This window comes from Alosa alosa, chromosome 14 (assembly GCF_017589495.1).
Source record: "Alosa alosa isolate M-15738 ecotype Scorff River chromosome 14, AALO_Geno_1.1, whole genome shotgun sequence".
NCBI lineage: Eukaryota > Metazoa > Chordata > Actinopteri > Clupeiformes > Clupeidae > Alosa > Alosa alosa.
In genome coordinates this window covers 9,825,922-9,846,730 of record NC_063202.1, presented here as the reverse complement: position 1 = coordinate 9,846,730, position 20,809 = coordinate 9,825,922, and the positions used below count along the sequence as shown (strand labels likewise).

At 40.8% G+C, this 20,809-nt stretch overlaps 1 protein-coding gene across 5 annotated transcripts; it reads left to right on the top strand.

Annotated features, from left to right (window-relative positions):
- The first annotated feature begins 1,329 nt into the window (after positions 1 to 1,329).
- Positions 1,330 to 19,979, top strand: mthfsd (methenyltetrahydrofolate synthetase domain containing). 5 transcript variants are annotated; one of them, XM_048263087.1, is made up of 11 exons: positions 1,330 to 1,449; positions 11,109 to 11,143; positions 11,247 to 11,287; positions 11,448 to 11,499; positions 15,996 to 16,099; positions 16,427 to 16,540; positions 16,800 to 16,913; positions 17,115 to 17,205; positions 17,312 to 17,424; positions 17,616 to 17,741; positions 18,919 to 19,979. In XM_048263087.1, exons 3-11 carry the CDS (start codon positions 11,261 to 11,263, stop codon positions 19,609 to 19,611), a joined length of 1,434 nt encoding a protein of 477 aa, XP_048119044.1. In that variant the 5' UTR covers positions 1,330 to 1,449; positions 11,109 to 11,143; positions 11,247 to 11,260; the 3' UTR covers positions 19,612 to 19,979. The 5 variants fall into 5 exon arrangements, with proteins under 5 accessions (XP_048119044.1, XP_048119042.1, XP_048119043.1 ...); XM_048263085.1 differs by lacking the exon at positions 1,330 to 1,449 and having other exon boundaries at positions 10,948 to 11,143; XM_048263086.1 differs by lacking the exons at positions 1,330 to 1,449; positions 16,427 to 16,540 and adding an exon at positions 16,274 to 16,387 and having other exon boundaries at positions 10,948 to 11,143.
- The last annotated feature ends 830 nt before the right edge of the window (positions 19,980 to 20,809 follow it).

Sequence of the window (20,809 nt, the reverse complement as noted above, 5' to 3'; positions counted from 1 at the left end):
GCAGCAAAGGCATCTCAAGTCACAGGCTAGGAAATGAGGCTTCTGGACCGGGTTGTGACATTGGGTTGGTAGATATTTGTAGATATCACAAGTCTCTATGAATTGAAATGCACCTGAAGTAGGGGTGTAAAGCTACACATATTGGTACCTAACTGTTTAGGTACAGGACGTTCAATACAGATGTGTGGCGAATGTACCGGATGCAGTCTTGAACACTTATCAACAGTATAGGCTTTTTTGGGTGTGGACCATGTTTCATATTTCACCACAGTGAAAGCACAGTGAAAGATGGGGCCTCTTCAACTTTCACAGTGGTTTATTTCAGGCCGTCTACACACAGAAAATATGACAAAAAAACTGCTAGTGTACTAACCAGTAAGACTCGGCACCTCATGGTTAAATTAAGCAAAAAGCATTCTTTCAAGGAAAGAGTAAGTCCTATGTGATATGTAGCCTAAACCAGAGAGCTTCTGGGTACTCAGATTACTCAAAGTGTGGTCCGGGGACCACTGGTGGTCCACAAGCTATCCCAAGTGGTCCGTGAGCAGACGTGGTAAAATATAATACAGATAAGTTGTTTGCAATATTGAACCAACTGGTATGTAAATAAGTGAATACATGTCTATATCCCTGTTTCTCCTCCATATCTTAAGTCTGCAGTGCATCCTGTGTACTCCTCCATCCCTGATATCCCGATTGTGGCCGACCAAGAGGACTGTGCCTCCAGTGTGGAGCATGTGTATAGCCAACTTGAATCCACTCAGGACAACAGCATTTACAATGTACTGCAGAACACCTGATTTGGCTGCTTTCTAAAGGACCTAGTCAGTTAGGATAATTAGTAAGGATAGAGTGTGTCCTTGGAATGATTTTGATCAATTCTTATTCAGTCACTTGTACTTTTCTGAAAGCATCTCTGTTGAATATTTGAGTCTTATCATTTTTATCAGTCAATTTCTCAAATCATCGACATCGATGTTTGGCATCACATTTGTGAGGTCTTCAACTCCTGATGTCACCTTTCAAAGTACTCGACAGGCAGGGATGGATTACTGCACGGGCCTACTGGGCCCAGGCTCAGGGGCCCATGGGGTCAGGGGACCCTGAAGCCCAAGCTTTTGCATGTGTAACCCACATAAATTGCACTGGGTTATTGAATGTAGTTGTAGCGTTTGCCCCCTGTCCATTAAGGGGCGCTGTGCTGCATGTGAACGAGTGCATCCATTGCACATAGAGGAAGAGTCCACAACTGCATTTTTCCATTTTTCCCATGATTCCCCTGAAGCTCATAGAGATATTGCGAGTGAAAAAAAGATTAAGATTTATCAACGTTTCGACACTTCACCGTTTATTTTTGAACTAATCCTTTGTTTAACTTTTTCAAGAAGACGTTTCCGGTTGAATTATTACTCCTGAACATCGTTTGTGTCTTAAATCATTGAATCTCCGGTGAGTGTGTGTTTCCGTTAAGCAAGCCAGTGTGTTACTTTTGAGGTAAAACGAACTATTTTGATGTATATAGAGGTAAAAAAAAAAAAAACAGTCGGAGATATATTGAAAATGAATGTTATTGTTTTAAACCCGCCGTGTTAGTTTAGAACGGCGCTTTCTTTTCTGATCACGTGCACCCTGCGTGGGCATGCATGCATGCCGTGACATGATGTAGGAGCGCGTGCAGACAATGTTTAAGCTACATGACGTTTTGAATATAATATGATGTGGTATACACATAGTAAGTTGCTAATGGCTGACTGTTAATATTGTATTTGGTTAACTGTGAATGTACATGGTGTATGTTAACTAGAGTTGCAAATGACACACTGTCATTCTACTGAACTGGTGCTGTATTGCACAGTTGTTCAGTACATGATTTACATTAGACAGAGAAATGATATTTGAGTTTGAGTGTTAATACTTATGGTATGAAGTGAAACGATCCTGCATGGCACTAATGAGGTATTTTACACTGCCGTGTAGGGATGGGCATCGTTAAGAAATTATCGATATCGATGCCATTGTCGAACCTGCTTATCGATGCGATTCCTTATTGATTCCCATATCGATTCCTGTACCATTTGCTGAACACTTATAGGATGGCTTTGAGAGTTGTTGGCTTTGAATGTCTAATTTAAAGTGGTTTTAGAAAATGAATACCAAGGCTGCAATATCAATACAGAACAGTGTTTCCCCTAGAATTCTTTCCAGCAGCGGTGCTGTTGATCGTAGGAAGCCCCCCAGAAGATTTTGAAAAAATGACTTCTGGTGGATTTTGTCGAAAGAAATTGACAGATTGAGTTACAAATTATGACAAAAAATAAAGCTTAATCACAGGCCACTGTACAAGCTATTACTATTTACAATGTACAGTGCTGTGCACAAGTTAAGACATTTATTTATATAATAACATTTATTTATTTACGATACATGATACATTCACAAAAAAATGTATGTAAATGTAAATGATGTCCTTAAAGGCTTGATTTTTCTTTTTTTTTTTTAAATTAAGCCATTAAGATCAATTTCCAAAAGATTATTTGTATTCCTCCTTTTAATCAATTTTAGCTTGGTGTCTTAACTTTTGCACAGCACTGTATAAACTATATAGACTCTTTCATGTCATTACAATGTATTGGTGCGGTGCAGGTCAAATTGAGTGCCTGCCACTTTAAGGCCGTGACGGCCAGAGAGGCTTGCTTGATTCTCACCAGTGTTGTGCGGGTCACAAGCGGCCCGCGGTCCTCCGATATTTTAATGAACCCAACCGCAACTCGGACTGCGAATATTAATTAGGACAAAATTATACCCGACCCGCTTATTTACAAAATGTGTGATTTTGGTTATAGCCTGCATGCAGTGTGGCAGTAGGCCATTTCTGTAAAACAAACTAATTTATTTGCGAAACTTTATGCAGTTGAACTACACGCAGTAGGCATGCAGGACATAATGTTTGCGCAGGAGAGAGAATGAGAATAAGAGCGCAAGCACGCACGCAACCACCAAGGATTAGAACACTAGGATAAGATTTGAAGGCCATACATCTTTGTTTCGAAAACAGAAATGGTGAGGCAAGTTAGGCAAGAGAGATACATTGCTGGTCAAAACGCACAAAGCTTTACTAAAGCACATCCACTGTTTAAAGTCACAAACACAACGAACTAAGGTAACTTTTTATGCATGCGCGAACGTACCGGTAGATATGGCTGTATAGTCTGTGCCATAACATTTATTCCTGCAGGCTGCCCGTTTTGGCTGTCATACTTTTAAATGGCTTCGCAAGAAGTAGGCCTACATAGACCATAACTTGTACTACTGTCATCTTCTTTAAGAACCTTTCCCAATATTTCCCATAGCCTATATCGCTTTTCCTGAAGGGGTGTCTTTATTATTTTAACTGGCGTCTTCAGCTTCTTTACTGTTGACTTTACTGTATTGATGCTTTACTGTATTGATGCTAGCCTTCTCGTGATATTTTAAGTAGGCCTATTTGTAGAAAATATATATTTAATTAATTTTAACTGACCCGCCCGCAAATGACCCGAATATCATTAAAATATTTTGTTTATGACTAATAACCGCGGGTGACCGCTTAATTTCGGGCAGACCGTGCAACACTGATTCTCACGGTTTTAAGCTAACTTAGTAGCGTTGTTGTGCATGGTGCATAAGGATATATGGATGAAATAAATTGTGTTTTCCATGTCATTTGGTAAAATAAATGCTCAAAAGCCTAACAACTCAAAGCAAATCTATCTTGGATTATAGCAGATAAGTGTTTTGTATCATTTCTATGATTTTGGTGAGCTCTACAGGAAATTACAAACTATCTCCACAGATGTAAATGGTTGCATATACTATTACCGAAATTCAATTAAACCCACCAATAGGCTAGTTTCACAGCCTAGGTATGTTAGCAACACAGGGCTTGAAAGCATTGACTGTATAACAAACAAAAACGAAACAATGCGTGGAATTTATCTGGGAATAGGCTACTGAAGGTAGAGGCGAGCTATCTCGCTGGCGTGTTTAATTTGGTTCCTTGGTTAACATAATGTAGGCTACGTTTTTTTGCACAAAATTGCGTCTGCTAATAAAGTTAAAACATAAACACAAACAAACGTGATCTCCTGTGAAATCCCTGACTGCGCCTTCAACGTTAGCCTACTATTATTTGTTGACATCAAACCTAAACAAACGGCAGCTGTTCCCTAAGTTCACTTGGTGTGTTTTTTTAATTAGGCAATTTTTTGCAGCAGCGCTTGAATTCTAGGAGTGGCGTTGCTGACTAGCCTACATTGTAGGGGAAACACTGCAGAAGTTGAATGCTTTAAAATGTCTAAATTTTGCATACTGTGACGTCGTGCCGCGACGTGGGAATGGATGTTCGGAGTCGTTAGTGGAATCATTAACGTGTGTACGATTCCGATGGATCGGAACGTTTGGAACCGGTTCCAAACCGGAAACTGGAACCAATTCCCAAGCCTACTGCCGTGTGCAGATTGTTTTTTTGTTATTGTACATCTTCTGCGAGAGAGATACGGCGAGCCATCCTAAGGACTGTGACCAGTGTGTGTGTGCGCCTACCTGTGATGCCTGTGGCCTGGACGCAACCTGTTCTGGATTACAGATAAGATTAAGATACACATCACTAATTTCCTACCCGGGTAGTGGTTAGTAAGGCCCTGTTTCATTTTTTTTTCCTTTACAAAAGTACGTACGAAGATCTTTTTTGCATTTTTCTACTTTTTCCCTTTTTTTTGAGGATTTAAAGGATACGTGAACATTCATGTTATTGTCTTTTTCTTCATCTAAATACTGGTCGTTGCCAATTCTCTCCCTATAGCCGAACCCAGCTCTGATAACTCTGGTAATATAGTGGTCCTATATATTGCGTTAAGTTAGAAGCGTTACACATGGAATCATTGCCTCAATATCAACAAATCAGGGTGTAGGCTATGAATCTGATTGAATTTAGTATTGGCCATCCCCAAAATGCACCAGAATACAGGAAATCACATCAAACAAATTCAAACATTTCTGGGGGAGGGCCCCCAAACCACCCTCCCACATATGCGACAATTAGTGGGGGGCCCTTAACACATCTGGGTCCAGGGGCCCAAAAGTTCATAATCCGCCCATGTCGACAGGTTTGTCTTTGACAGGGGTGCTTAGTTTCCATGTAGCATTTCTGTTTTTATGGTTTCATGCTCTCATGTGCCAGCAATTCACTGCTCACCACACACTGGGGTTTCAGTCCCATTTTGTCCTCAATTTAAGTGAATCCAAGTCCTACTTCAAATATTCAGGGTGGTAGCCTACTTGTGTATACCGTATTTTCCGGACTATAAGTCGCTCCTGAGTATAAGTCGCATCAGTCAAAAAATGCGTCATGAGCAGGAAAAAAACATATATAAGTCGCATTTATTTAGAAATGTATTTCACAAAATCCAAAACCAAAAACATAGACTATGTAAATGGATTATTGAGGCCAAAAATATTCATGTTAATTAAGACGAAGGCGTGAAGGCAGCCAAGAAGAGGGCAGGAAGGTAATTGCAAAGCAAAAGATCCACTGAAAGAAAATGCCATGTGGTAGACCAAAATGTATCTAAAATGTGGAGAATACAATGCAATCAAGCATTTTGGGCAATGTGGAGTCACAAGATGGCAGCAGATTATATGCTCACGAGAGAAAAAGATGCAGTTTTAAAAGGAGGTGACCGAAGCAAGCAGGCGATAGGCCTATAGGCCCGACGGTAATTGTAAAGCAATTTACAAAACATTCACTGAACAGAAATACTGATGTGGTACATGAAAATGTAGCTAAAAATGTGGAGAATGCAATGCAATCAAGCATTTTGGACGATGTGGGAGACAAACCGGGCAGCAGATTAAATGCTGGAGAGAGAAAAGATCACGGTTTTAAAAGGAAGTGCAGACCGAAGCTGCTGCAAGCAGGTGATATTTAGAAATATATTTCACAAAATCCAAGACCAAGAACAGACAGACTATGTAACTGGACACATTGAGGCCAAAAATATTGAGAATTCTACAGGGAATGTTACTGAAGACGAATGAGTGATGGCAAGAGGCAAGCCGAAGGCTGCTGACAAGGGCCCGACGCTAATTGTAAAGCAATTTACAAAAAAATCACTGAACAAAAATGCTGATGTGGTACATGAAAATTTAGCTAAAAATGTGGAGAATGCAATGCAATCAATCATTTTTGGACGATATATTGGCACAGACTGACAGCAGAACAATTGCTTGGCTGGCCTCCAAGAGAGCGAGAGAAAAAAAGATGTGCATTTAAAACCAGGGTCTAAATTCCAGCACGGGATTGCGGGTATTGCGAATAAATTATTACTTAGTATTGAGCATAATAATAAAAGTCCCGCAAATCTAGCCATCATAATGCGAGAAATTCCCACACATTTTACAGCGCTGTCTGACATTAATATAATAATGGAGCGGCCTGAATGCGGGACTATTGACGGACCAACTCTGACTTCAATTGAACCCCATGCAGAGACACACACGCGCGCGCGCAGGACCACTTTGGGGTGCCTCTTTCGTTGCTCTCTCTCTCTCTCAGCAGGATTTGTCACCGCTGAAGTCAAATTATAGCCTAGGTGCTTCAACATCAACCGCTATCGACAGGAAAGGAAAACAAATGTTTAGCGATCAGGAACCGTCAGGAATTTTGCAAACACAGAAGCATGACCGCCTATAATGCGAGAGAACATGGATGACTTCTCCATTTGACGTTGCGGACGTGAACAGACAGCTACAGACACGGAGCGCACAGTAGGCCTACTTTCACTTTCTGTGCGTATTCATTACGTGAAAGATAATTAGTAGCAAAACAGCGATCAAATATTACATGGCAGTGAGTGTTGTTTTCAAATGTTTTCAAGCTTGTCTGATAACGAGTGAGGAATGTTTAGGAGACTCGTAAATCCTCAAATTTAGGCTGCGCAAAGCACAGAACCTTTATTTGGCCATGGCTTGTATTCGAGTCAGCTATATAGTCCTTTATTTCTTGCGTTTTATTGTGAGACAAAGGCCTACTTTTCGTTTGCAGCGGCATGGGTAGGCTATCAAAAACAGATGTTCAATTTGAGATTTAATTTACGTTTGGACTGTTTTATTATATTGCTAAATATCGGGACTGATAACCACTGAAATCTGTGGGGTATTTAATGGCTTACTATTAAGTTTCATGTAGTGTCGGGATTTTGCCATCCATACGTGTGCTGTGCTGCAAGGGAAACCTTATTCCGTATAGCCAAAGAGGTCTAAGATAGCCTAAATGTAGTTATTTTTTAAAATATCCATGATTTATTTTTTTTATAAAATTCATAGGCTGATGCCTGGCAGCAACAATTGTGTTTAAATGTACGTTACTGCTTCAGCCTCTAGCTCAGAAGGGGGCGGCATGTGACTGGTAGCTTGAGAGCAATGAGAGCAACCTGTTGGAGACTCATGGTGTAGGACAATGACTTTTCATTGGCAACAATACCAACCAACAATATAAAATATTACAAATTGAAACAAAATTATACTGGCTTTTATTTGTCCAAACCTGAGGCCTTGCTATAAATAGAATCCCGGCCATAATTTGACGATTTAGGTATGCACGTGTGTTTCAGGCATAGTACAAGCACATCTTTGACTCAAAGTGCACAGGACTTGTTCATTTGAGAGCGCTCTCTCGCGGCTGTAGACGTAATGTTTCATGTAGGGTTCATGTCAGTTAATATAAATTAACATTTAAAAACATGTTCAATTATATATTTTTTTCATAAATAAGTCGCACTTGACTATAAGTCGCAGGACCAGCCAAACTATGAAAAAATGTGCGACTTATAGTCTGGAAAATACGGTACCACTAAACTGATGTCTAACATGACCTGTCACATTAACATTGTCTATGTCCATGGCAACGACTGATATACGAATAAAGTCTATCAAAATAAAGGTCCGATATTAGGATCTGATAAAGTGGCTTTTTTTTACCCACAAGCTCTGCAACCCACCCAGAATGGTTCTGCCACCCACTTTTGGGTCCCAACCCACCAGTTAAGAAAAAAAACACTGGCCTAGAGGAGATGCTGTAGGATGCTGCAGAACTGAAATAAAGAAAGACTCTGGAAATTCATAGATGATAGATAGATAGATCTGACATACTGAAACCTAACCTGCCAGAGATTCCTTCCTCAAAGACTGTGATCAGTGAACATTTAAACATGTCAAATAATACTGCTGGCAATTACAGTTTATTTGCTCTTAACTTAGCTTTCTTTATTGTCTCACTGCCAACATGTCGTATGATACACCATGCTTCTCTGAACTCTTCCTGTTCGTTGAGGCTTGGCTGCCTCTCTAAGTGGTCACTGAGATGTACACCTAATTAACATAAACAATGTCTTGACAAAACAGTTAAAAGTTTATAAGCTTCGAATCCAAGTCATCATTTGTATGTAGCATTTAGGGGACTTAAAGAAAAACTGACGTTTCAACAGTCAAGTTAAATCTGTCTTCAAAGACTAGAGTCTTTTGCTTTTAACTTGCATATATATGCCTAAAAATATCTGCAGCATTGTTAGAGGATGTGGTGGTGGTGGTAATTTTTACATGATGTCTGACTACAAATCATAACAATAGGCCTACCACCTCTATGTCTCTCCCTGTCCTGCAAGTATGCATTAGTAGCTCAAACAAGTTACATGCATGTAGAAAAGACCTAGAAAAGAACACCACTGACAAAGCAAGACATACCCTTACAAAAATTAAATGTTTGTGGCAGATTTGAAGCAAAAATGTGGGTAATTTGTGGGAAATAAATGAGTTCACTAGAAAATATTGGCGGAAGATTGCCCATAATTGAATTTGTTGGTGGACTACATTCAGGGGTGTGATTCTTCTGTTTTTAAACGGAATTCCGTTTTTTTCGACTTGAAAATGAGACCCACGCAATTCGTATAGATCCGATGAGTTTTTTTTAGAGGGAGGGGGGTCTGTCGATCAGAGGTAGGCTATATTTCTGCATAACACAGGCCATCGTTATAACAGGCCGCTGACAATGACGACGGGTTTTGTGCTTCACATCTTTCCGAAAATCACGCCGCTTGTAGTGTATTCCGTTTACCAGGATTTCATTGAAAGTGAAAGTAGACGGGATGATCAGCTGCGTTCTGAAGAATGCTTGATTCAAGTTCAGTGTGTGTGGCGCACTTCTCAGCAGAAGCCATGAAACGGTAAAGGTCAACAAATTGATTTAAAAAAGACATCATGTAAAGTCCCCGTTTTGGCTTTGCATCGGGTTCGCTGTCAGGATTTTCCGATAATGAGTGATGCTGATATTGAATTTGAACTTATGCGCGTGTAAGCTGTGCTTAAAGTTAGCTGTGACAGACTAGCCTAACCTTACAGGTTTTCAAAGCCTGTCTACCTTAGGCCTACTACATTGTTTAGTTAACACCTTGTCATTTCGCGTTTGTCCAGCCGTTCACCTCCGTGAACCTTGTCTAAAACATATTTCAGGAGCTGAATATTTAGTGGAAATAGCCAACGGTCAATGGTCAACGTGACTCCTTTTGTACTGGGCTGACAAGGGCAAACTGGAGGCAGCTTGAAATGGTGACTAGTGGTTGCCAGCCGTGCCTTGTTGTAGTAGCCTAGTCCTAACTTGTTGGCCATGTAGGTCGGGTGCATCGAGTATGTGGGACGTTTTATTGTGCAATGGAAGAAAGGACTCCATCTATCAGATCCTCTAGAGGGTGCTGCAGACACCCTTGATGCCGTGTACCCGGCATGACAGGGCCATTTGGCCACAAAGCCTATGGGGTCTATATTAGGACCTCCTCAGTCCGTCAGAGTCTTATATTATAGTGTATTATATATAATTATTATACCTCCATGGGTATTACACATCAGTTGAAAAGGCATCAGGTCTCTGGAAATCCTCTGTCAAGTTTACAGAATTGCAGTCCACTAAAAGGGGACCAGAAAGTGGACTAAAACTATCGGGAGTCGGTTCATTTTGTATTATATATAATATAATATATTACATTACATTACATTACATTACATTTGGCTGACGCTTTTTAACCAAAGCGACTAACAACATGGTAAACAGTATGTTTTGGAACAATTCTCACAATTTTAGGACAGTTTAAAAAAACATTAGAGTACAGTAAGAATAAGTGCGTCGGTGAGTGCTGTTTTATATATATATATATAAAGACCGTCAAACTTCATTTTAAAATCACGGATCCATTCATTTTTCCTGTTAGTCTGACATTTCCCAGGTTGCCAAATTGTGAATGGAATACACCCTACACATAGCCTACACAATGACTTAATTTCAATTTCAACCGTTTTGTCATAAAACCTGGCAACTCAAAATACAAATAAGGAAGCGGATGCACACTGCACAGCTACTGAAGTTTTGCAAGCAAGCGAGCTAGTTGAATAGCCTAGGACTAGGTTGTCAAATTCTTAGAGGGGAAATTGTGTGACTAACACATCACATTATACCTGTTATTGAGTGTTGTTGATACACAATAGGCAAATTGTGTCCCCGGCAAATAGGCAAATTGTGACCCCCCAGCAGGTGGACACCTAACCGGCATGCATATCTCTTTCGGTAAGGTATGTGTTAACGTTACAACACACTTGTTTGGCTGTAGCCACATTAAAAATGTCTGTAGGTCTATCATGAGCCTAATGATAATATTTTTTTTAATAATAAAAATATGCCTTCTCTTTTGGCAATGGTAAGCCAAGTAGGAAATAAATGCGAAAGAGAACCCAGGGTGATTTGGGTTGTAGATGTGCTCCCAAAAGGTCAAAACTGTGCTGTTAAGCCAAATGCTCATATGTTAATGTGTACAGACACACATGCAAAATGCAAAAGTGCAAACACCTCCCACACCTCCCACACCTCCCACACCTGCTACAGTCATCCATTACACAGACTCTGTGGTCACTGGTGTGAACATATCTTGTGTCTTTAAATTTTCACACAGACATGTACGCTAAAAAGAGAGAGCATACTCCATGTTCTTTTCTCCTATGTTTATTTCTCTTTCTCCTTCTGTCTCAAGACCACAGGTAGATGCTTCCCCTGTTAGACGTACATGTAAGTGTGTATGTGTTAACAATAAACAATAAATAACAATAAACTTTGGAATGTACAAGGCAGACTGGGTATGTATTCACATAATATTCTCTACATTGGACAGATGGTAATCTAAGTATGGGATCTAGGAGCACTGCCTCTGCTGTAAGTACAAGAGAAAAACATAATCACATATTTTATCAAATTCTTCATTCAGAATACTACCTGACATTGTGTTATTCTAAACTAGCCAAGTAAAATCCACATGAACAAACCTCTGTTCAATGTGTGAATCAGTTGAAGATGTTTTTTGGCCTTCCATCAGCCTGGTGTGATGGGTGATATGGCAATGGCATCTACAGCAGCAGCAGCCTCAGGTAAGAACACTGTGTCTGAAGAATGCAGATATGATCTGTGAGTGATTGGTCAGAAGCCGATGCAAGTGATTGGTCAGAATCTGATGCCAATACGAGACAACAAATGGAACCAGATGGAACCTTTCATGCAAGTCCCCTCACTCGGCGGCCATCTTGCAACACACTTTGGGTAGTTATCGGGCAGATATTTTGGGTACACTGCGCGTGGGCAAGGCTTCACAACATCAAGCTGTGAGATAACAACATGATTGGCACGATGTATTCACAACATACCACATGATTGTCATGATGTACTCACAACATACCACATGATTCACATGTCGACTTTTGGTGGCGGAAAGGGGCAGAATATGTGTTGTGTGGGTTTTAGAAATGACAGTGGCCCTGAATCCTGATCAGGATGTAAGTATACTCCTGTATTTATATATCAGTTTCATACACTCGACTATGGCTACCAATTATTATCTCACCCCCACCCCCTTTCTTTGTACCTCTCTCTAGTCTGCTGTGTATCATGTGTACAGCACTATCCCTGATGTCCCAAACAGCTCCAACCATGAGGAGAATCCCTACAGTCTAATACAGGATTATACTCATAATCAGTCTATGACGTTTACAGTGTTGTGCAGATGAACTGATTTCAGTAGTTTCTGCACCCTAACTGTTTATTTAAATCAATACTTATTATGTGATATATGTAGCTTTGACAACAATTACTTTTTTAATTCCTTTGTTTCAATAAAGCATCATTTGATGTAATTTGTAACTAAGTGCAGTTAAAATGCAATTTATGCAGCTGATGCTATTGCAATAGTATTATTTCTTATTGTAATCCTACTCTTAACCAACTCTTTCTAAATCATACACTGATTATTTGAGTCATGTATAATTGAGCTTACTGACATATCCAGATGTGACTGGCATGATGTGCATAAATGTCTGTCTAAAATGACAATTATAGTATTGTAGTATTTGTCTCTGAATATTGTCGTGACAAATTCTTTGCAAGTGGGAGTGCTGTCCTTATTTTCTATTTTGATTATTTGATCGCTCGTTGCGGAGGTTTCTTGTGAAGGGTGATGCAATACATTCTTGAGTATTGATCACAGTTGTTAACAGTAAATCGATTAGAGATAGAAGTTAGTGACCTCTGCTGTGTTGCTGCACTGTAATGTCTAAACAGACATTGTTCTGGTCAAGCTGGATGGATGTCAGCTCCTCTGTGATAATAATCGAAGATGATCTTAACGCTTAACTTAGATAGAGCCAACAGAGGCAGTAGCCTGAGGGTATTACCAAAGTCCTTTTAGGCAAGTCCCTCCACTCGACGGCCATATTGCAACGCTTTTTGGGCACTCATCGGGCATCCTATTCGGCAGAAATGCGCGTGCGCAAGGCTTCACGACACCAATCTTGCTCCAGCGGCGAGTTCACAACACATGATTGCCACGATGTCTTCACAACACACCATATGATTGGCTCAATGTATTCACATCACACCACATGATTGGCTCAATGTATTCATGACGTTTTGCCGAGGAAGGGGTGGGATATGTGTAGACAACGGCTGTTACAAAATAGCCCCATGCGTTTCTATGGAGGATTTTTTGAGTGCTGTGTCTCCTCATTAGAAAGTCTCTGGTATTACATTGCCACTCAAAAACTTTCCCTGAAATGTCAACATACTATAATACATCAGTGGAAACGAACGGGTAGCATGAGTGTGATTGCACCAAATATGTTTGGGCAACAGGAAGATTCAACCAAATTAGGATGCTCTTTCAGTGAAAGTTCTGCTGTTGCAAAAAAAAAGGACATTTGATATTTGACCCAGACAAACTGAATTAACCCAGATGTCTGCAGAGAATCCATCAGAGGTTGAATTTAATTTGAGTTTGCATGCAGTAATGCTGCCAGCTCCTGGTATAATAAGCTTCATCCTTCGTCTTAGATTACTTAAAGTGCTTAACTACATTCTGTTCCCTGCAGTTCATATTCCTTTTGCTTGGGGACATACAACTCAAATGGACATGTTGCTGTATAGTTACTACATGTGGGTGTAATTTGCATTAGATTAGGAAAACAAATTTGATATTCCGTTCTTCATATGTCCCAATAAAGTGGTATTTTGGTAATTTCTCAGACAGCATCTCATTTTGATTATTCAGAGTTGTGTAGCCTATGTGTGGCTACAGCAGGGTGGTGGTGCTACAGCACTCTTCTCAACTCCAAAGATGTAGAAATACAGAATTAGACTGACATTTGTATCTTAATATTTTCCACAATATATTAGAAGTCTGAAAATTAAGAGATACAACCAAACATCACCGTAAAGCACTGTCTGTGAATGTCTGCTTGGATTTGTGACAGAGCAGGAGTATATGAGGAGGAATAGTAAGTTTCAATTGCCTTTCACTATCCCTTTCATTTAACAAGAACCTCATACAAGCCTTAACTTAGATTACAACCATCTTCAAAAATCAGAATCAAAAACACACGGCCAATGTATGCTATACTTGCAACATTAAGCTTCCCCCTTATGGTTTATCAGAATTATTTGTTATCTTGAATATGGTGTGCAGTATTCTATCATTGAGATGCACACAGCAAAACTGTCCCACGAGAAAGTAAATGACTTAGTTAGGCCTACAGCTTGCCTCCACAGTGCTATTTGCAGAGACAGCGCCCTCTGCTGACACTGATCCTTTCTGCAGAATGATTATTTCTGGTCAACAAATCTGACAAGTTATTGTGATGTTGACATATCCCTTCTCCCTACTTGTTTTCACATGGGGTTCTCGGGAGGCATGCTGTGTGGGTTTCATTTCAAAGTCATTCCAGAGGGGTATTTCACAAAACCTAGATAAGGGATTAAGCTGGGATTTTTTGGTTATCCTGGATGAATTTAGCCTTGACTTGGTTTCACAAAAGAGATGGCACATAAGTTACCATGGGGATTTATTCTCTGCACCTTGTTCCGACCAGGCTAACAGCCAAGCTAAATTAATTCTAATGATAATTATGTTGTCTTATTGGTTCAGCTAGGTGTCAATTAAATCAGATCTCCGTGCTATTTTTTAAGGAGCTTTATTCCATTTATAAACTATTTGCTCGCAAAACAAACTGGATTGTCTGCCTACTACCATATGGTTATTATTTTAATTGTGATAGCCTTATAATTATTAACATAGGCCTAGGTTGTTTGCTTCTTTTGTTGATAGACGTTTGCTGAATAGCCTACTGTAGTTGATTGGAAGTGGAGGGGCAAGTTTTCGAAGGTGTTTTCAACTATAATGTAAAGGTATATCATACTATGTGCATCTTTGCAGGGGCAAGCGTTTTTTTTAAATGACGTTGCGTGTGGAAGCACTCAGGTGCATACGTAAATTTGCATTCAGTTTGTCTACCACGCCTACTCCTGCTGTTTTACAGAAATAGCCATGATTCCCCATTCCAAAAAGGACAACTTTACTTCATTGTTAGTCTATATCAAAAGCGGCTGTTCACTTTGTGTGAATGACGCTATTTTCTGCGTCTTTTTTTATTCCAACCGTGAGTTCTTTGGGGCAGAAACGAGAACGCGCACACATCCTGAATTACTTACACCTGCCTTGACATAGTCGCTCCTACTGATCCTGGATTGGCGTTAGTGAAATGAGTTGAGCTAGGATGACTAGATAACGCTATGTCAAACCTCGCTTTATCACTTCTTGGATGTGTTAATTCTGCCTTTGTGAAATACCCCTCAGGTCATAAAGGGTGGTTATTAAAAATAAAATCAAAGGTTGGTTTCGGCTGCCCCCCTATGGATAGCCGAAATATTGTGTCATGGTACACTTTAAAGTAGGCCTATAATAGGTTAAATGAAAGAGAGAACAGCGAAATGTAGGCTATAGTGTGATGCGCATCTTTTAAATCTTACAGATACTAGTGGGCTACCTTTTTCAATTTTCTAATAACCTTCAGTAGTAATTTGTTTATTTCAAGAATTAACAGAATTCTGAATTTACCCGTATGATACGACATAGGCTATTTCTTCATATAGCATTATATTCACCAATAACTCGCATGTAATTTGCATATTCGTGCAGGTCTGTTTTATTAGTTTTAATGAGTTGTTTTACTACAGTACGCACTCAATCCGGCAGGGGCACTGTGGTCCGTGTTAATATCTGAAACATTTCCTTTTCCTGTCCACCCCTTATTATGACATAGGACATACTCGGTGTTTGAGTGGATTGGGGAGTGCGCACGTGTTTTGACAGCAAGGCATGCATGCAACGGTTCTATTTTTGCCCGGCCCACCGCTGCACAGTGAATGAAAGTGTTCTGCTTTTATAATTACGATCGATTTACCCTCTCCAAAATGGACGCAGTTATACAGATAAACCGGGGTAAAGTCGGAAAATGTCATTGACTGTTTGGAAATGAGTGTTTGGAAATGAGTTGTAACTGAGTGCGTAATCTTAACCTTCATGTTTACTTGTTGATTGTAGGAGCAACCAAATGGGACATCCGCAAAAAAGTGTGGGATTATATCGAAGCTAATAATCTTGCCAATTTCCCACGGCCTGTTCATAATAGGATTCCCAATTTTAAGGTAGGTCCTTAAACGATTGCCCAAAGTGACATTCTGGTCATTTAAGTGTCCATTAATTGCGTTGATCATGCGTGAGCGTGGATACCATGTTCGGGTACAGTTAGTCCTTTGTTACTCAGTTCTATCAATGTCCATACATGACACTTTCTATGTAAATCCCTTATGGTTGGACAGGGTGCTGCCCAAGCTTGCAATCAGCTCAAGGTCCTGCAGGAGTTCAAGTCCAGTAGTGTGGTCAAGGTGAACCCAGACAAGCCCCAGGAGCAGGCACGCTTCTGTACTTTGGAAGTAAGTGTCACTCACCTCCTATTCTCTGTGATTCCGTAGGGGGCTCATGGTGCCTGCAGCAAGGTGTCTGAACTCCAGGTGTTCAGCAGAACCAACGAGGTGAAAGTGGACCCTGATAAACCACTGGAAGGGGCCCGGTTAATGGTGCTACAGGTACTCAGTCAGCAGGGCCTGAAGGAGTTGGGCTCAGTCTTGGGCCTTTTTTTAGGCCGCATTCATCACTGTGTGTCATCCATTTTGAGCCATTGCTAAATTAATTGGCACTTGTGCTTCTCCTCAGCAATCCTCCAGCTGTTTTCACGCACGTCACTTCCCCCCTAGTTTCTAAAGTAGCTTTTTAGTTTTGTTTGTTTGTTTGTTTGTTTGTTTGTTTGTTTGTGAGTGTATTATCAATGTGTGTTCTGTCGTTCAGGCCAAGAAAACATTGCTGGTGCCCACACCTCGTTTGCGGACTGGGCTGTTCAACAAGATCATCCCTCCACAGGGAGCAAGCAAAGAGGACCTGCGTGTGTGCTCCACCTCACAGGTCACGACTTTTCACAGCTATAAACTTATACTACTCTAGCACCCATTTAATACTGTGAATAAAACAAATCATTATAATTAATTATATTCCTACATATTTAATACACTACATTTTAAAGACATGGGCCCCTTCTTCACTTGGTTTTAATTCTGCACAACACTAAAATGTGATAGCAATCCTACAATACCGTTTCTCCCTCAGGGTGTGAAGGATTTCAGCGTCCCGATAGGTCTCGATGCCAAAGTGAAAGTTGATCTTGTTGTAGTTGGGTCTGTGGCTGTGTCTGAAAAAGGTAAAGCGGTCATGTTTTATAACTAGACTTGTACTGCTAGTGCTTACTATAGTTTTGTATTTACATTGTACTTACTTATTGTGTATTATTATTTTTTTAATCCAAGGCTATCGCATAGGAAAGGGTGAGGGTTTTGCAGACATGGAATATGCCATGATGGTCGCTATGGGAGCAGTGAATGAGTCTACTGTTGTTGCCACAGTTGTTCACGACTGCCAGGTCAGTCCACTCGTCACTCCTGGTCTATTTTACTTATGTAATCAACATACTACATTGCCAACAGTGCTTGACTAGCATCCACAAGATGCCACATATCTCACAGTGCATTCTATTTGTTATTCTGTATCTTTAATTAAAATAAGGTACTGATTAGAAAACAATCCGTGTTAATATATTAATTTTGTTTCAAGGTAGTGGATATTTCTGAGGATCTAATTGAAATCCATGACCTCACTGTTGATTACATTCTTACTCCAACGAGAGTTATCAAGACGGGATGCACACATCCAAAGCCACCAGGCATCATTTGGTCAAAGGTGATTATACTTTTCAACTGTACTTTTCAATCATATTGTTCATAATCAGAAAGATATAATGTGTTTATACTACGTACTCATATCCTAACTGAAATGCAACTGAAATCAAACTAGTGCCAGAATACACATCCCACAGTAGCTCTGACAATACTAGGTTGTAAAGGTTATAAACAATAATATCAAAAATATATGAAAAAAATATTGGCAAATTATTAACCGACTTAATGCAGAAAGTAAACTAAACATAATAGATAGATAGATAGATACTTTATTGATCCCCAGGGGAATTCAAATTCAATAATGCTCATTAATGCTATTCATAATGCAAGAATCCAATTCTTCAAAGGCAGTAATATCAAAATCCTTTCATTAAATGGTCAACTTGAAATATTCAAAAAAACTATTTTGAGACATTCACAATTGCACAGGCATATAGACACAAAGTACTGCAGTTACTATATTATTACCAATTGTTGTATTTTTTCAAATGCATTGCATTCTTGGCCTGTTGACACATCAGCCCTGATGGTGCTCTTTCCCAGAGCATGAAAGGGCATTAAAAGGTGGTGTTGGCCGACTCTTAGAAAGGAAGGGCACGTCTGATCTTCAAAGACCTTAATGCCTGGCAAGCCCGAACCCCCTGCATACGGCATGGAAAAAAAGTGGTCAATAGGTCAGGTTAAAGACAATAGCCGTGTATATCCTGAATGAAACAGCCTGTGATCAGGCCCTTCTAAAAACGCTTTTCCCTCCTCCAGATCAGAACGACGTCTTTCTTTAGCCGCAGGCGGAAGTAAAATAGTCGTGCTGATAAGGATGAAGACGTGAAGGGTTATCAGAGCTCCAAACACACAGCGGGGGTCCATTTCCCCCTGTGCAGCACAGCGTAGTTATTCTATTATCAGCTGTTTTTAATGGTGCCAAAAACCGTGCGCCGGCCTTTTTGATGTTCTACTGACGTGTTTCAGGATGGGCTCAAAGGGGCTTCCGTTCAGATATATATATGTGAAACGGCGTCTGTCAGTGGAAGGTAATGAATGGGGCCTTCTTATTGTGAGAAAGGTTCCCCAGGGTCTCTTCAAGTTCAACAATCTTAGCATTTGCTACTGTACAGTAGTCAGCAGGTTATGTTCATTTCAGGTTTTTAAAAAACAACTGTAATTTAATAACCTCTTAGATAGACACAGACATGCTGGAGAAGATTCCCATCCTGAAGAAACTCCGAGCTCTGGAGCAGGAGGCTGGAAAAGACGTCACGCTAAATAAAAGTCCTGAGGGAGGGCAGAGGGCAGCCGGGCCCAGGACGGAACCCAGGAGTGACCCAAAGCGAGACCTGAAAGGCCCCTCAGAGCGCCGGCGGCCCAAGGAAGGCCAATCGGAGGAGGTGGCGGCGAGGCGTGGTGGTGGTGGAGGTGTAGGCGGCAGAGGGGGGGAGAGCGTCTTGGAGCCCAGGGCAGCTGGCCAAGCTCCTGTCACCACCGTCTACTTGGGGAACATTCCAGCGGGCGTGCGCGTGAGCGAGCTCAAGAGTGCCCTGAGGGAGCGCGAGGCCGTACCACTCCGCCTCACCTGGCAGGGCGCTCAGCACCGGGCCTTCCTAGACTACGCAGGCCAGCAGGCGGCAGACCGTGCCCTCGCGGCCCTCGAGGGCCTGTCCATACACGAGCACACCTTGCAGCCAGAGCTGGCCAAGAGCCAGAGGGGGGACCGCAGGCCTGGCCAGGCACACCGCAGGAGATCCAAGACCTCCGCAAACACCGCTGCGGCAACACCTGACAACACCACCACCACTGGTGCACCAGTCACGGACAAGCCTAAAACGAAAAGGCCAACCCCCAAGAGGAAGGTGGAAAATCTGCCTCCTTCCTAATAGTCTAGACACTGTCCTGCAACGCCAGCAAAAAGGAAAAAGGTCCTACTGTGTTTTTTTTTTGTTTGTTTTTTACAATGACTGCAGGCTTGTTGTGTTGCTTATAACTTATTATTATTATTATTATTATTATTATTATTATTATTATTATTCATATAGAAGCTTTTATCAATCTTGGAACTGATGAATTTGCAGTGGTTGCAGTGTTTGTGTATATGTTTCGGTGATCTAGCATAGGGGAGCACATTTTTTATTCCCTGACTGCTGGGATTAATTTACCTGAGTCTTTTATACTTCAGGAATAATTTGCCGTAAAATTCATGGAAATGTAGAGTACATATGAAAATAAATTTTACTTCAAGTTGTTACACTTCTGGCAATATATTCTCAAACCTAAACCTCAAATGCAAGTTGACTGACAGAGTTTTCCTCATTCAAAAATATACTTGGGGTTGGATAAAACATATAAATGTCAAATGAAACTATTGAAGGCCATGAAGGACTGGATTGCTGTGGTTTTTATTCCACAGCTGTAGTCTAATGGGGAAGAAATCCACAAGCAGTCAAACAAGACACAGCCAAACAAGATGAATTGTGTGTTGGCCTCTTTGTTTTCCAATTTAATTAGTTGCCTTTGGCCTTTTTAAGTCAGCATGACTATTTTATGAAGTTAAGGCCTTCTCACTCCGTTCCACTGTTGGAGTTCCTCAATTCATACGCAGGGGAAGCATATCAGGAGGCTTGACAAGTCCAATTAGTCTGGCTTGGGTTTGGTATGCTAAGGCTTCAGATAAGATGACCCCTGAGCACAGATTCGCAAACGCTTGTCCGTGCAGTGGTTGTTGGTCGTAAGCAGGATCATAAAGTCAACTTCTCTATTGTCTGAGGAATAACTCCTCTAACATTTCACTGTGTCAGGCGTGTTTTTTTTTCTTGTTGATTTTGGATCATAACATTTCGCTATACACAGTCCACAGGATCATCCCTGTATGCAAACCTCCATGCAGTGGTGTAGTCTAGTTAGCTGTAGTGGATATAATGTGATGTAGTAGTTAGCTGTGGTGGGTATACTGTGATCAACCCCAAATATTAATATGTATCCTTGCCCATTTTAAGTGGGTATACTGAGATGGTGATGCTTTTTAAGTGGGTATACTGTGTAGTCCTGCGTATCACATAGACTCCACCACTGCCTCCA